This window comes from Podarcis vaucheri (genome assembly GCF_965113315.1).
Source record: "Podarcis vaucheri genome assembly, chromosome: 9".
Classification (NCBI taxonomy): Eukaryota; Metazoa; Chordata; class Lepidosauria; order Squamata; family Lacertidae; genus Podarcis; species Podarcis vaucheri.
Window position 1 is genome coordinate 16,971,202 of NC_138767.1, and position 17,207 is coordinate 16,988,408.

General features: G+C 51.2%; 1 protein-coding gene across 2 annotated transcripts in view; it reads right to left on the reverse strand.

Moving 5' to 3' along the window:
* FAM13A (family with sequence similarity 13 member A) overlaps positions 1-15,965 on the reverse strand; it is a 158,204-nt gene extending 142,239 nt beyond the window's left edge. The window contains exons 1-2 of one of the 2 annotated variants that reach the window (XM_082236349.1): positions 15,892-15,965; positions 12,437-12,626 (exon numbers count right to left, since the gene is read on the reverse strand). In XM_082236349.1, coding sequence (XP_082092475.1) covers positions 12,437-12,626; positions 15,892-15,918 — 217 coding nt within the window. In that variant the 5' untranslated portion in view covers positions 15,919-15,965. Of the gene's footprint in view, positions 1-12,436; positions 12,801-15,891 lie in introns of those variants that run through there. The other variant, XM_082236348.1, reaches the window with a different exon arrangement.
* Between the last annotated feature and the right edge of the window lie 1,242 nt (positions 15,966-17,207).

Here is a 17,207-nt window from a genome sequence, read left to right on the forward strand (position 1 = left end):
TTGTTCCTTAATTACTTGAGGGATATCTTGGGTGATTTCATGAGTGATATTCTGAATACCACTGGGTGGGTCATTAAGTGTAGATTAGTTGCTAAAGCTTTCGTGTCTTGACCTCTTGAGCTTGTGAAGAGTTTTTCTGAGAAGATGGCTGTGCTGCATTTAGTTGTGCTCTGGCTTGGCTTCGTGTATAGGGGCGAGCTGTGGTTTTGTGCCTTGTGCCAGCCAGATCTGTGTAGGGATTGCAGGGGGGTGCAGCATCCGGAGGTGCCACTATAGTTTGGCTACTGGATGGAGTCTGTAATATGTCTGTGGAGAGGGTCTGGGTTTGGGTCTGGTGTGGTTGATTGGTGACGGCGTTCTGTGTGCCTCTGGTTCTGGTGTCGGTTTTTGTGGGGAGGGCTAATTTCCAGATGTCTGGCAGGCGGGACGTGTCGTCACGCTTGTTCATGTTGTGAGGGTGTTTCTCTATCTCGATGGCTTCCATGATTATTCTCTTGTGGTGATGTTCCATGTTAAAGAGCAATTTGGAATCTGCAAAATTAATTTCGTGTCCTGTTTCTTTCATGTGTTGGAAAAGAGAGGAAGTTTTTTCTTCTTTTTTGACGGCATTCTTGTGTTCTGCGATACGTGCATTTATTCGTCTGTTTGTTTGTCCAATGTACGTGGCTGGGCAGACTTTGCAGGGTAATCGAGGCCATCGAGATAGCACCCCCCTGCAATCCCTACACAGATCTGGCTGGCACAAGGCACAAAACCACAGCTCGCCCCTATACACGAAGCCAAGCCAGAGCACAACTAAATGCAGCACAGCCATCTTCTCAGAAAAACTCTTCACAAGCTCAAGAGGTCAAGACACGAAAGCTTTAGCAACTAATCTACACTTAATGACCCACCCAGTGGTATTCAGAATATCACTCATGAAATCACCCAAGATATCCCTCAAGTAATTAAGGAACAAAAGAAGAAAAGGCACACTAATCTAGGAACTTCCTCTCTGCCCAGAACGTTGGAGGCTATACACCACACCCATCAACAGTATTTATAGGAACTCAAACACCAGACTCTGCTCTGTTCCAGTAACAAGAAGCCGAAAGCACCAGCCTGAAGATGACGAGTGAGACCTCGTCGAAACGTCGCACAGACACCCCGACTCTTACACGGGAAGACACCCGAAGACACCAAAACCTGCATTCCTGTACCCGTGAAAATCTACGAAAGCATATATATATATTGTCAGGGGTTCAGGAGCAGAGACGCAGAGAAGGGAGGAAGCAGAGAGCGAGGGGGAGGAATCCGAAGGGAAAATGAGTGATGATGACGACCCGAGATCTCCAAGCCTAAGCAGTGAGTCAGAGGACTCCCAAAAGGGAGCCCCAGTGAGCAGAGCAAGGGGGGGATCCGGGGGGACACCCCAGGAGGAAGGGAACAGAGGAGATTCAGAGAGTAGCAGCTGGAAGTCGGGACCCACGCTCAAGACTGAGAGCAGCAGGGAGGAAGGTAGCCAGGCATCGGGTTCCGGAGGCTGTCAGCAGGAGGGAGGGCACGAGTCAGGGGTGGTCACGCCCTCCTCAGAGAGCGAGGCAACGGTTAAGAGGAAAGTAGAGAGTTGGGCGCGCGCGCCAAGTTCAAATGCAGCGGAAGCTGGAGCAGTAAGCAGCCCGGAGAGTGAGCCAGGTCCTAAAGCCCGCCGCAAGGAGGCAGAAGGATCAGGGGGGTCAGCGTCAGAGGAGAGTAGAAGGGAGGAGGCCCAGGGGGGCAGAAGGACCCAGAGACGTAGGGAGAGGCGAAGGAGGTGGAGCAAGGCTAGGGTATTAAGCTGGTGTGCAAGAGGCGGGGACTCAGACGGGTCTTCGCCGACCTAGGGCAGAAGGTGTAGAGCTGCACGCTGCAGTTCGGAAATGAAACCTGTAACTTAATAAAGACTCTTATAAAGTGAACGCTGGCGGACTTGGTCCTATGTGAGCTGGGACTGGGTGGCAGCTCTGACAGTAAGACCCGTCTCTACAAAAGCTTCGGACACCTGATATCTCGCAGCGGAGAGAGAGGCAGCTGGAGGAGGGGATCGGTGTTTGGGAGCAAGCTCACGACGGTTAGCAGAGATGACGGAAGCAGAGACAGTTGCAGCGCTGCAACAGGCAGTTACCCAATTGAACGCGGAGGTACTGGCATCCAAGAAGAGGGAGGAGGATGCGGCAGCCGCCTACAGAGATCTCCACGCCAGGTTTGAAGCATGGGTTAAACACGGGCAGCCAGGACCCAGACCGGAGGGGGTTGGGTTGGCACGGAGAGCAGGAGGGCTTGTGGCTCACTTCGATGGGAATTTACAACAGTACCCCAATTTTCGAGCAGACGTAATGTGCGCACTGCAACTGCTGGCAAAAGACTTTAGAGATGAGGAAGAGAAAGTGGGGTTCATACTATCCCATTTGCATGGGGATGCTAAAGCGTGGCTACGCAATTTGTGGAGGGATAAAGATCCGGCGCTTCAGAATGCAGATGCCTTTATCAAAGCGATGGATGCGTGTTTTTTGTCTACTATTGATGTGGATCTTGCCCGACGGGAGATTCATGGACTAAAACAAGGGAGGGCAAGCGTCCGGCAGTACCACGCCCGCTTTTTTGCGCTGGTCAGTGCCTTAGAGTGGGACCGGGATTCGCCCCCTGTCAGAGACCTGTTCTGGGAGGGTCTAAGCTCTGCGGTCAAGGATGAAATTGCAAGGGGGGAGAGGCCCCGAAGCACGCAGGAGGTGGTCCAAAGGGCGCTGACTGTGGGGGTGAGGCTGGAAGAACGTCCATGGTGCAGAGATGAAGGACGTGGAGGGCGCGAAGCAGCGAGAAGTTTCTCTTTCGTTCCAAGAGAAGCATCGCGTGCGCAATCCACACCTCCGCCTGGAGGGGGAGGGGAACCGATGGAGGTTGGAGGTGCAAGGGCTCAGTCAGCAGCCAGAGCCCAAGCACCGACAGCAGTGAAAGCGAAGCCTCCTAGAGGGAACAGGAAGTGTTACATCTGCGAGGATCCAGGCCATTTGGCGAAAGAGTGTCCCCGGAGGCTCCACAAGCACACTGCAGCCTCAGCAATGGTGACTGCAGCAACGCAGCAAGGAGAACCACAGCAGGGAAACGACGATGTCTGGCTGGAGACAGAGGCACTGGGGCCCAGCCAGACGCATCAGTGAAGCAGTCCCCAGTGATCTTGCAACCCACGGACCCCCTCCCACCCAAACCAGTAGTGCAGCTCACAGCATCTCTCCAGCTACCCGATGGCGTCACTATCGAAGTGCCGCTTTCTGTGGATTCTGGAAGCAACGCAGACTTTATAGCGCAGGATTTTGTGGAGCAGCACGCTATACAGCTACTGCCTGCCACTCTGCCCCTGCAAGTCGTCACAGTGGATGGCAGAGAGTTGCTAGGGGGGCAGGTGGTGAAGCAAACGCCACCGATGGTGATGCGCCTTGGCAACCACAGGGAAGTCATCAGTTTTAATGTCACCCAACTGTCGGACACGCCCATTGTGTTGGGCATGAGTTGGCTGGACAGGCACAGTCCGACACTGGCTTGGTACCAGAGACAGCTGATCTTCGGCTCCTCTTATTGCGCAGAACACTGCATCCTGCCCAGACAGGAGGGAGAGGAGGAGGAATCACAACTGCAGTTGGGAACGTTGCAAGCAGTCCCCCACAAATACGCAGACTTTCTGGAGGTCTTCTGCGAGAAAAAGGCTGACAAGCTACCACCGCACAGGCAATATGACTGCAAGATTGACCTCCTACCAGGGGCGACGCTGCCGAAAGGGAAGCTGTATTCCATGTCTGAGGACGAATTACAGGAACTCAAACAGTTCATAGATCACAATTTGCAGCGCGGTTTCATCCGGGAGTCCAGGGCAGTAGGGGGCAGTCCTGTTTTCTTCGTGAAGAAGAAGGACACGCCCCAAAAAAGACTGGTGGTGGATTTTCGCCTCTTGAACAAGATGACCAAGCCTTCTGATTTCCCCATGCCCAGGATTGACGACCTACTAGCGACGGTGCGCAAGGGACGCGTGTTCACCAAGTTGGACCTGCGAGGTGCGTACAATCTCATCCGCATGAGGGAGGGCGATGAGTGGAAGACGGCCATGTTCACGCCTCTGGGCACCTACGAATACAGAGTGATGCCGTTTGGATTGCAAAACGGTTCTCACTGTTTCCAAGCTTTCATGCATCATGTGTTGGCGGGACTCCTTTACAAGAAGTGCGTCTGCTTTCTGGATGACATCCTGATATTCTCCGACTCGCAGCAAGCCCATGACCAAGATGTTCGGGAGGTGCTGAAGAGGCTGCAGCAGCACAGACTGTACGCCAAACTGGAGAAGTGCCAGTTCGACACGACGGAGGTGGATTTCTTGGGTTACAAGTTGTCGGACAAGGGGCTAGCCATGGACAGCGCCAAGGTTCGTGCGGTGTTGGATTGGAAGAGCCCGCGCAATCGGAAGGAGGTCCAGCGGTTTGTCGGCTTCGCCAACTTCTATCGCAAGTTTATCAAGGGGTTCGCGATGCAGACGGCGGCCATTACGGACACGCTAAGCTCCAAGAAAAAGAAATTCATCTGGACGGAGCAGGCGGAGCAGTCCTTTCAGGCACTCAAGCGTCTCTTCGCGTCGGAAGAGCAACTGCTGCATATCGACCCCAGCAGACCGATGCGGGTAGAGACAGACGCGTCCGATAGAGCAGTGGGAGCTGTCCTGCTGCAAAGGGACCCACAGGGGGTCTGGAGGCCGGGAGCGTTCTACTCCAGAAAGCTCAGCAAGTCGGAGCAGAACTACACCATCTGGGACAGGGAGTTGCTGGCCATTCATGCAGCTTTCAAGGCGTGGAGGCACTTCCTGATCGGCGCCAAGCACACGGTGCAGGTCTGCACGGATCACAAGAATCTGGAGCACTGGCGCACGGCTCAGTTCCTGAACCAGAGGCAGATACGTTGGGCGGAGTTCTTTGCTGACTTCAATTTCCGAATAGAGTACGTCCCAGGCGACACCAACGTCATGGCGGATGCACTGTCCCGCAAACCGCAATACCTCGAAGAGGCGACGCCAGCGGCAGCCATGCACATCTTCGCGCCAACAGCGTGGGCGTGCGCTTCAGCCACAGTAGACCTGGATGCGGTGCGGCGGGCGTTGCAGGACGACTCCTTCGCGCAGGCGAAGATGGCAGAGGTGCACAAGGGCACGGCGAAGGGCGACGAGTTCCAGATACGAGACGGCTTGCTCTTACGTAAAGGGGCCATCTACGTGCCGGGAGACGAACTTCGCGCCAGGGTACTGCAGCAGCTGCACGACGCACCCACGGCCGGGCACTTTGGCACGGAAAAAACGGTGGAATTAGTCGCAAGGGACTTTTGGTGGCCCAGACTGAGAGGGGAAGTCGCGGACTACGTTGCGAGGTGCGACACCTGCCAGAGGGCCAAACCGGTGCACAAACCACCGGCGGGACTGCTGGAACCGCTGCAAACGCCGTTTGAACCGTGGGAGAGAGTGGCCCTGGACTTTGTTACGGATCTACCCAGCTCGAGAGGCAAGACAGCTGTACTGGTGGTGGTGGACTTGTTCACCAAGATGGCACATTTCATTCCGTGTGCGAAGGTGGCCACGGCGGAACAAACCGCCAAACTGTTCATAGATCACGTGTTCAAAGTGCATGGTCTGCCGCGGTCTATCCTGTCCGACCGCGGGCGCCAGTTCGTCTCGAATTTCTGGCAGAAGCTGATGAGTTTTCTAAATGTCAAGGTCGATCTGGCATCAGCAAGACACCCGCAGACCAACGGGCAAGCAGAGAGGGTCAATGTCATCATGCAGCAGTACCTGAGATGCTATGCCAATCAACAACCTGCGACCTGGGTGGATTACCTGCCGCTCGCTGAGTTCGCTTACAACAACACGAAGCACGTGTCCACAGGGGTGACGCCGTTCTTCGCCAACAATGGGAGGAATCCCAGAACCTTCCCGGGACGGGAGAGAGTGGGGGACGGAGAACCACAGACGGCGGACGCGTTCGCGTCAGAGTTGCAGGCGGTACACGATCAACTCAGACGGCAGCTGGAGCTAGCTAAGCACGCCTACAAGGTGCAAGCTGACAAGCACAGGCGGGTTGGCGAAGAGATCCAAGTGGGAGACTGGGTCTGGTTGGCAGCCCACGCAGTGCCGACCAGGTCACTAGCCAAGAAGAAGTTGGGGCACAAGCAAATTGGTCCGTACCAAGTCGAAGCACAGATCAACCCGGTAGCCTTCCGACTGGCGCTGCCGGAGGGTTCCAGAATGCATCCGGTGTTCCACAGGTCGGTGCTCACTCCCTACAAGGCACCTCACAGATTCCAGGAGCCAGGGACGGCACCGAGTCCGTTCCGGGAGCGGACGGAGACGCGAGGGGTGACGCAGCAAGACCCCATCAACGAGGTCACGGAGATTTTGGACTCCAGATGGGGGGAAGAGGGAGTCGAATACCTCCTAGCCAGAGAGGGCACCCGGGCCAGCGCCAATAGCTGGGTGCCAGACTACGCTTTGGAGGAACCCCTGCTCAAGGACGAGTTTCATGCCCTTTTCCCACACAGACCCATGCCAGCGAGCTTCTTCGACGACTGGCTGTTCACGCCCACACTTTCTTCCAGCACGTTCCATGGATTCGACTCGGACGGGGAACCCGCACTGAGCACCCGTTCCCCAGAAGGATCGCCGGCGGGTTCGGCGTCAGACACCTCGTATTGGTGGGACGATCGACCGGAGGAGCAATGGCGCCGGAAGTGGCTGGAGATGCCAGGTCGAGCGACCGACGCGGAGACTGACATGGACGTGTTCGGGGAGGACCTTGGGTTCGAGCACGGCGGTACAGAGATGGAAGAGGAACAGGTCAACGTCGGCGACCGCGAGGAGGAAGACTCGGAGGTCTTCAGTTGGCGGCCAACCACGGGGAGCGAACTGTATCCGGCATTCCCTCCCGTGATGATGGAGCACCCAGCACCCACACCTGAAAGCGGGGAGGGGGGAAGGGGGGGCTTCGAGGGGGGGATGGATGTCAGGGGTTCAGGAGCAGAGACGCAGAGAAGGGAGGAAGCAGAGAGCGAGGGGGAGGAATCCGAAGGGAAAATGAGTGATGATGACGACCCGAGATCTCCAAGCCTAAGCAGTGAGTCAGAGGACTCCCAAAAGGGAGCCCCAGTGAGCAGAGCAAGGGGGGGATCCGGGGGGACACCCCAGGAGGAAGGGAACAGAGGAGATTCAGAGAGTAGCAGCTGGAAGTCGGGACCCACGCTCAAGACTGAGAGCAGCAGGGAGGAAGGTAGCCAGGCATCGGGTTCCGGAGGCTGTCAGCAGGAGGGAGGGCACGAGTCAGGGGTGGTCACGCCCTCCTCAGAGAGCGAGGCAACGGTTAAGAGGAAAGTAGAGAGTTGGGCGCGCGCGCCAAGTTCAAATGCAGCGGAAGCTGGAGCAGTAAGCAGCCCGGAGAGTGAGCCAGGTCCTAAAGCCCGCCGCAAGGAGGCAGAAGGATCAGGGGGGTCAGCGTCAGAGGAGAGTAGAAGGGAGGAGGCCCAGGGGGGCAGAAGGACCCAGAGACGTAGGGAGAGGCGAAGGAGGTGGAGCAAGGCTAGGGTATTAAGCTGGTGTGCAAGAGGCGGGGACTCAGACGGGTCTTCGCCGACCTAGGGCAGAAGGTGTAGAGCTGCACGCTGCAGTTCGGAAATGAAACCTGTAACTTAATAAAGACTCTTATAAAGTGAACGCTGGCGGACTTGGTCCTATGTGAGCTGGGACTGGGTGGCAGCTCTGACATATATATATATATATAGTGCTTTCCCCCCTAAAAAAATGTTTAGGGGTACTCTCATTTTGACTCAGTTTTATAGTTCAAATTGGGAAAAATAAATACAGTAAATGGACAAAAGTACAAAGAGTCACAAAATGTTTAGGGGTATGCATACCCCTGCATGCGCCCGGAAAAAAGCTCTCTCTCACTCTCTCTCTAGGTGCCATGGAAAAACATTCCTCTTCAACCAGGCCTTTGGCTGTTTAATATTCTACAGCCTTTTAAATGTGTCTGTGGGAAGGGGGGCTTATTGTTTTGCTGTTTTGTTTTACTTATTTGCTTGTTTTCATCCTGTATTTTATTCTGTGAGCCATCCTGAAATCTTATGACGAAGGGCAGCATATAAATCTAATAAATAAACAAACAAAAAAACCCTTTGGTTGTTGTTTACCCCTGACACGAGCTACGAGTCCCAGCATCCTTAATAAACTACAGTTCCCAGAGTTATTTGAGGAAGAGCAATGTGGTTTAAATGTGCTCTCGGTGTATGGTGCTGGCATGACTGAACGGTGTTGCTTCCACATGGGGGAACATTCCCCACTTTCAGACCGCCACAACCCACACACTGAAATAATATTAAGTGCTACTGAGGAGGGCTAGTAAGAACTGGGGGCCACTTCCAACTGGCTGGTCACTGCAAGATGGGAGTGCACACGCCGCCATGTTTTTCTGCTTGCACCCCCGGCCTGCCTGACACCCGCCAGTTGACATTCAACTGGTGCAGTTTTCCCCAGCACAAACTTGCAGAGCTACAATTCCTGGAGTTCCATGTGAAGGATTGATTGTTAAACCAGCTCATGCGAGGAGAATATGGGTCCTCTAAGAGCTCTCAGCCCCCTTAACAAACGACGGCTCCCAGAATTATTTCGGGGAGGAAGCCATGACGGTTTGAAGTGAGATCCCCATGCTTTAAATCAGGCATAGGCAACCTTCAGCCTTCCAGATGTTTTGGCCTACAACTCCCATGTTCGCTAGCTAACAGGACCAGTGGTCAGGGATGATGGGAATTGTAATCCAAAACATTCGGAGAGCCAAAGGTTGCCTATGCCTGCTTTAAATATATGTTGTGAATGTTGTTGCCTAAGTGCATGGGTAGGCAAACTAAGGCCCGGGGGCCGGATCCGACCCAATCGCCTTCTAAATCCAGCTCACCAATGGTCTGGGAATCAGCATGTTTTTACATGAGTAGAATGTGTGCTTTTATTAAAATTTCATCTCTGGGTTATTTATGAGGCATAGGAATTTGTTCTCCCCCCCTTTCAAAATATAGTCCGGCCCCCCACAAGGTCTGAGGGATAGTGGATCTGCCCCCTGCTGAAAGAGTTTTCTGACCCCTGCCTAAGTGGGTTCGCCTGCGCAAGAACCCTGCTTCAGACCTTCCTTCCCAAGGCGGAAAGGTCTGAGGTGGCCCTCATTTAGCCCACAGGAGTTCACATGGAGTGCCTCAAAAGGTCCTTAGCAGAAACCGGCCTCCACTAAAGCCTAGCAATCCTACTCTGACATCTGCTGGAAAACAGGGCACACTGCAGAAAAGCAAGATCCCTTTAAATCAGAAAGTTGAGAAGTATTCACACACCATCAAACTTAAGACAACTTGCTTAGTTCTTTAACTTGCATGCACACAAATATAAGCATTACAGAGCATTTAAGATTAGATTTATTTTATAACTATGTGAAATTTAAACCTGAACCTACTTAGTATGTTCGTGCTCTTAGATCCCCACTTTCTTCCATTTTAATTTTCTTTCACTATTATTATTATTATTCCCCCTTTTCCTTCCAAGAAGCTTAAAGTGGTATTTCATCTTCATTTCATCTTTACAACAGCCCTGTGAGGTAGGCTAGGCTAAGAGATGGTGACTAGCCCAACGTCAGCCAGTGAGCTTCATTGCTGAGTGGGGATTCGAACCCTGCTCTCCCAGGTCCTGGTCCAACACTCTAACAACGTTACAGCACACTGGAACCCTTAGATCTAACCACGACACCACATGGCTTGAGGAAGTCTGCATTAGACCACGACAATCAGGGGGGCTTTGAAAATCACCGCAGAGATCAAGACCCTGGCTTGGTCTGAAGGCACGTGAAGTGGCCCCCCTTGCAGAGGATAACCAGGTCTGGGAGTTGACCGTGTCTGTCCAGACTATCCTGAGTACCAGGATGGAAGAAAGTCAGAATGGACCTGTTCCAAGTAAAATGAAATAAAATATACACATGCATCTACACCACAGACTTGAGCTTTCAGGTCAGCTATTACAGTCGTACCTTGGCTCCTGAATGAATGCTTTGGGAGTCAAACATTTCGGCTCCCGAACGATCAAAAACCGAAATTGAGTGTTCTAGTTTTCGAACATTCTTTTGGAAGCTAAACGTCCGACGGAGCTTCCGATTGGCTGCAGGACCTTCCTGCAGCCAATCAGAAGCCGGGCTTTGGAAGTGGAACATTTTGGAAGTCGAACGGACTTCCGGAACGGATTCGTGCCAATACATTCACGCAAAACATGCACAGAGGTTATACAATGTCCCGTCAATTGAGCATTCCTCTTGAAATGTTCTCAGAAAGTTTAACAACAATACCAGATAGTGGCTGTTATTCCACACTTCCTGGGGGCAATTTCCCACCACTTTTTTTATTTGACTTTTTGCAGCGACAAGATAATTGTTCAAGAAAGTGTGTGGTGATGGCGGCCAAATCTTATGCAAACAGAGAAACAGTGTCCCTGGGAGAGCCCTGAACTTAGTTTAGGAGTTTTCTTTTATGGGGAAACGCGGTCCTAGGAGGGTGTCTGGGGTCTCTAGTAGATAATTCCCAGAATCACCAAACTACAATTCCCAGCATTCTCCGGAAGTAGGAGAGGAGAGAGCCAATAGAAGTTACAGAGATAAAATACATTTACACATTGAGAGTACAGATAGCCCCTTAAAGCAACAGCGAGGAACCTGCAACTCTCCAGAATTTGTGGAAGTCCAAGTGCCACCTGGAAGCAGAAATCCCAACAGCAGAAGAGACAGGAAGACGAGCTCTTGTCCTGATTTATTGTATGTAAGCTGCTCTGGGGGCCCTTTTGGCTGGAGAGTTGGGTCCAAATGCCCAAAGTAAGTTAATAATAATAATAATAATAATAATAATAATAATAATAATAATTTATTATTTGTACCCCGCCCATCTGGCTGGGTTTCCCCAGCCACTCTGGGCGGCTTCCATAGAAACCAAAAATACACTAAAATATCACACATTAAAAACTTCCCTGAACAGGGCTGCCTTAAGATGTCTTCTGAATGTCAGGTAGTTGTTTATCATTTTGACATCTGATGGGAGGGCGTTCCACAGGGCGGGCGCCACTACTGAGAAGGCCCTCTGCCTGGTTCCCTGTAGCTTTGCTTCTCGCAATGAGGGAACCGCCAGAAGGCCCTCGGTGCTGGATCTCAGCGTCCGGGCAGAACGATGGGGGTGGAGACGCTCCTTCAGGTATACTGGGCCAAGGCCGTTTAGGGCTTTAAAGGTCAACACCAGCACTTAGAATTGTGCTCGGAAACGTAATCTTGTGAACTGCCCTCAGATCTTTTAATGAAGGATGGTATATAAATTAATAATAATTATAATAAGCCCCCACCAGTCCCAGTCAACATGGCCTATGGTCAGGGATCATGATGATGATGATGATGATGATGATGATAACAACAATAATTTTTATTTCTACCCTGCCCTCCCCGGCCAGAGCCGGGCTCAGAGCGGCTAACACTAATAAAATTTCAGTAAAAACATAATAAGAAAAAAGAAAAAGAAAAAAACCAATTTAAAATACAGGTTAAAATGCAGCCTCATTTTAAAAGTCAAAACCATAAGGGGAGGGCAACATAAGGGTCAGACTGAGTCCAAACCAAAGGCCAGGCGGAACAGCTCTATCTTGCATTCCCTGTGGAAAGATGTCAAGTCCCGCAGGGCCCTAGTCTCTTGTGACAGAGCGTTCCACCAAGTCGGGGCCAGTACTGAAAAGGCCCTGGCCCTAGTTGAGACCAACCTAACCACCTTGTGGCTTGGGACCTCCAAAATGTTGTCATCTGTGGACCTTAAGGTCCTCCGCGGGGCATACCAAGAGAGGCAGTCCCATAGGTATGTGGGTCCTAGGCCGCATAGAGATATGTAAGCTCTGCAACATCTGGTGGGCCACATATTCACTAATAAGGTAAAGGGACCCCTGACCATTAGGTCCAGTCGTGGCCGACTCTGGGGTTGTGGCGCTCATCTCGCTTTATTGGCCGAGGAAGCTGGGGTACAGCTTCCAGGTCATGTGGCCAGCATGACTAAGCCGCTTCTGGCGAACCAGAGCAGCACACGGAAATGCCGTTTACCTTCCCGCCGGAGCGGTACCAATTTAGCTACTTGCACTTTGATGTGCTTTCGAACTGCTAGGTTGGCAGGAGCAGGGACCGAGCAACAGGAGCTCACCCCATTGCGGGATTCGAACCGCCGACCTTCTGATGGCAAGGCTCAGTGGTTTAACCCACAGTGCCACCCGCGTCCCTCACATGTTCACTACCTGCACCTTAAAGATAAACCTTTCTTTCCCCCTTTTTCAACAAGGAAGGTTCTTCTAGCCGCTTACCATGCCAAGTCAGGTATTCGACAATCTCCCACACGACGGCCGGGACTCCGTTCTTGCACAGTCCCTGCTGCTGAAGTTCCTGCAGGGTTATGCCAAACACCTTCTGGCAGGCAGCTCCCCTCTGGCCACTCAGTGGGGCTGCCGCAATCTTCTTCATGTCTTCTTTCAGCCTGACAGCGGATTTGCTTTGCTTGAAAGAGCACAGAAAGAGGGAGCAGTCGGTCATCGTGACTATAGGGGGCTGCATGGTGGCTCTACGAAAGGAAAGCTAAGCATTCAAGCCAGGCCTTTCGGGTTTTAAATTCTCAACAAAAACAAACAAAACCCGGCGGAGAGGAATTCTTCCGAAAAGATCTGGGACGGAAACATGCACACACAGGGAGAGACTGAAAAGGAAAAAGAAAGTCAGAGGAGGAGGAGCATGGAATACGTAGCCGAGCAACAGAGTGGATAACTTGGAAGTCTCCAAGCTGCATTGCCAGAGCAACTGTGGGTGGAGCGGAAATGAGAGACACGCTCTATGAATGGAAGCCGTTCTTCTCTGAAACATCAGGGTAAACATAGAGGTAAATAGCCAAATGGCCTGGCACGGTAACCAGACACTGAGAAATGGATTTCTGCCACAGCGGAAGAGCAGCAGCGCTGTTTACAAGCTGGATTTTTCCCAACAGCCTCGCTGGTGCAGTCCAGAATTAGTCTATAAAATTTTATCTATTTGTAGGACTCGAACTAATGGCTGCAAGCTACAAGAAAGGAGATTGATTGAGAGCCAGTGTGGTGTAGTGGTTAAGACGCGTAATCTGGTGAACCGGGTTCGCTTCCCCGCTCCTCCACATGCAGCTGCTGGGTGACCTTGGGCCAGTCACACTTCTCTGAAGTCTCTCAGCCCCACTCATCTCACAGAGTGTTTGTTGTGGGGGAGGAAGGGAAAGGAGAATGTTAGCCGCTTTGAGACTCCTTCGGGTAGTGATAAAGTGGGATATCAAATCATATATATATATATATATATATATATATATATATATATGAAAGGAGATTGAGACTAAACATTCAGAAGAACTTTCGAAGGGTCAAAGCTGTTCGACGGTGGAACAGACTCCAACAAGAGCTGGCAGACTCTCCTTCCTTGGAGGTTTTTAAGCAGAGGCTGGATGGCCACCTGTCATGGATGCTTCAGTCGATATTCCTGCATCACAAGGGGGTTGGGCTAGATGACCCTTGGGGTCCCTTCCAAGGATTCTGAGAGTCAAAGCTAAAATGTGGATGTTTAACAGAAAAATAGCAGTGTGCATTATTTTTAACACTGCTGGCTGGCATGTATCAAAAACAGCTTCCTCCATCACTACCTGTTGTGATAGAACCTCCATTCACACATCTCCCAAGGATGTCCCAGTGGTAACTCAGGGAAGCGCTATATGGCATTCATTTTAAAACCAGGCTGCATAGCGCAAATGTTCCAGCGAACATTATGCCTGGTGAATGGCCTCTTGTAGCTCTTGGAGCCGTGCTATGAGGCCACCTGGTAATCGTATTCATCCTAGCATAAGGTTCTGCCACTTTTACTGCATTCCTTCTTAAAGGGCTTGCTGAGGAAAGGGGTTCTGCTTGCTGAGCTGCGTGGTCCTGCTCTAAGCCACTATATAAACATAACTTTACCAGCTTTCTACTCATGAAATGATTCGGAGGGGGGGGGGCTATTTAAGCCAGCCAAGATTCCCACTCCTAATAAAATTTGTTTTAAGAATGAAGGTGGCCATCCTATTACAGTGGTACCTCTGGTTGCGAACGGAATCTGTTCCAGAGCCCTGTTCGCAAAATGAGCAGAACGCAACCTGCATCCGCGCAGGTCACGATTCGCCGCTTCTGCGCATGCGTGTGACATCATTTTGAGCGTCTGCGCATGCGTGAGTGGCGAAACCCGGAAGCAACCCTTTCTGGTACTTCCGGGTCGCTGCGGGACGCAACCTGAAAAGATTTAACCTGAAGCAAACGTAACAAGAGGTATGACTGTACACATTTACCTTGGGAGTAAGCCCCACTGAACTCAAAAGCGGCTGCCTTCTGCACAGACTTACAGAGAACTACACTGCTAACCTGTCCTTTTGAACATGAAAAATGGGGAAGGTTCAAAAGGGGAAAATGCAAGACTCAAGAGATGGAAAGAGCAGACAGTACGTACTAATTCTTGTAATGTTATTTATTTATGTGCATTCAGAAAAAAGCAGAGAGGGGAGTGCATGATCTTTTGCCTACCCATCTGCTATATCCACTAAATCTCTAGTGCCTACAAAACAGGCAAAATATATGCATGGAACAGCAAATCCTTCCCTCTGAAGCATCCATCTTGGAATGTTAGTTAAAAAGAATAAAATACTGTACACATTATCAATCCTGCCTCACAGTGCTGCAGGAGCAAGTTGAATCTCACTTGTTTCTTCATTGTTTAAAAAAATCCTTTAAATCTGCACATTTATCTGAGCGGCTCCAATTTTTAAACACAGCTTCAAACTTACCCATATTGGCGGCAAACATGCACGTACTTGCTTAGGAGCAAAACCTTTTTTAGAGGGAAGACTGCAGGCAAGATCACTAACAGAGAAGGCATAACACAACAGAAAGCCCTACTCTAGAAATAAAATGGGTTTGTTTGTTTATTTTAGTTGCAAACCTGGCACTTATACAATGACTTTAATTGAAAAATAAACCAAGAACTGCAAAGTGCCTAGCTACAAGCTACTGAAACAATTTTGGGAAACAGTTATAAACAAAACAGGAGTTGTGGTGCAAAAATAGATTTTAAAAAATACTACTGGAATTGCAGTTCTATACATTGGGTGGGGGGACGGGACTGAGGCCCAATGAATTCAGTGACATTTACTTTTGAGTCTATGTTTAATTGTGCTGCTGATCAAACCCCCGGAATCTAAACAACAACAACAACCCCCCCCCCAAAGCCTCTTCATCAAAACAAAGGAGGCAAGCGAGGTGGAATTGCTGCACAATTATTTTCGAAGCACGTATATTATATATTAAGAGAGGCAGAGAAGGGCTGACTTTGAGGCTGAGAAATATGAGCAGAAACGGAATGAACTGAACATAAGCTTAACACTGGAAGAACAAAATGCTTTTTATACATGTCTAAAACAATGCTTGGTTTTTCATCTCTTCTCTATGCACCCATTAAAAATACCCTCAAAATTACACACACACAAAAACCCCTGGAAGTCTCCCACTTTGTAACACAACAGATCTAGACACACCGACTGACTAAATCACTTTATTGCACCATCCAAAATGTTAGACTGCGCTCAATATTTCCCCCCCCCCACGTCGTGGGTGGGCGTAGAGAGAGCGCGCGCGCGCAGGCACCCATTTGCGCGCAATTGCGCACCCATTTGCAAGAGAGAAGAGAGCCTCCCTCGCTTTCCCCGCGCAGCCCGCCGCCTCGTACTCACACAGATGGCTAATGCGCCTGCCCCCATTCTCTCCGGAGTGTCTGGAAGAAGTAATGAAGATAGGATGAAGGCATTAAGCTGACTGCTGGAGACTCAAGGTGTTATGTACTGAGAACAATAGGATCCAAATTGCAGCAGTCTGATTAGTCCTAGAACAATAGGATTCAGAATGCAGCAGTCTGATTGGTCCTAGAACAATGCAGCAGTATGATTTGTTGGCAGGAACCACCCAATCCTGCTCCAGATTGAAGTGAATCCACAACCTGATTGGCTTACAGTAGAATTCCGGAATTAGCCAATCATGTGCAACCCATTGTGTAAATAATGTATATAAAGCAGATACTGTGAGGGGACATTCATTCATTCCTCCTCACCACTATGAGCTGAATAAAGAGCATGAAATCACTTTGCGACTCTGAGTATATTTCACTGGCGACGAAGGTGGGATCCCGCTGAGCTGACTGCCACACACAGCACCGCAGCACCGCCACCTGCCGCACCGCTGCCTCGCACCGTGTATCCAGGCTTCAGCTCCGGGAAACAAGGAACTCAGAATGGCAGCCAACAGCAGCTTCTCGCCATTCAACCCAGCATCTGGAGACTGGGAAGCATACGCCTCCCGTTTCACCTTCCTCCTAGAAGCCAAAGGGGTCACCGACGAAGAAGACGCCAAGAAGAGGGCGATATTCTTCAGCGTCTGCGGAGAGGAGACGTTTGAAATCGCCCGGGCTCTCCTTGCGCCTGAAGATGTTGCTACTGTTCCATACAAAACAATAATGGAACAGCTGAAGGGGCACTTTTCGCCGCAGCCCTCAGTGGTGGCTCGTCGAAATGCCTTCTACGCAAAGCGACAAGCCCCTGGGGAAACCATAACTGGGTTTGTGACCTCTCTCCGCCAAGCCGCCCGGTTCTGCAACTTCTCAGAGCTGGAGAACATGCTTCGTGACCGCCTCGTCGGTGGCCTGAAGGATGAGAAGCTGCAACGACGCCTCTACGCTAAGAAGGACCTAACGTTCCAGGTCGCTCTGGAGGAGGCCCTGGCAACGGAAGCTGCCGAGAGGTCGACGCAAGAGGCACGGCCGAGCCTGCCATCCCAACCAAGGGTCCACCACGAAGACCTCACTGACGACTCAGGATCCGACAGGGAGGAGGTGCACCGAGTACAGCAGCGCACTCAAGCAGCGCACAGACCACAGCTGCCTCGACGAGAAGGAGGAAACTGCGCAAGCTGCGGGGAGAGTCACGAGAGGAGGACCTGCCGTTTCCGCAACGCAGAGTGCAGGCAGTGCAGAAAATCGGGACACATCGCCCGGGTG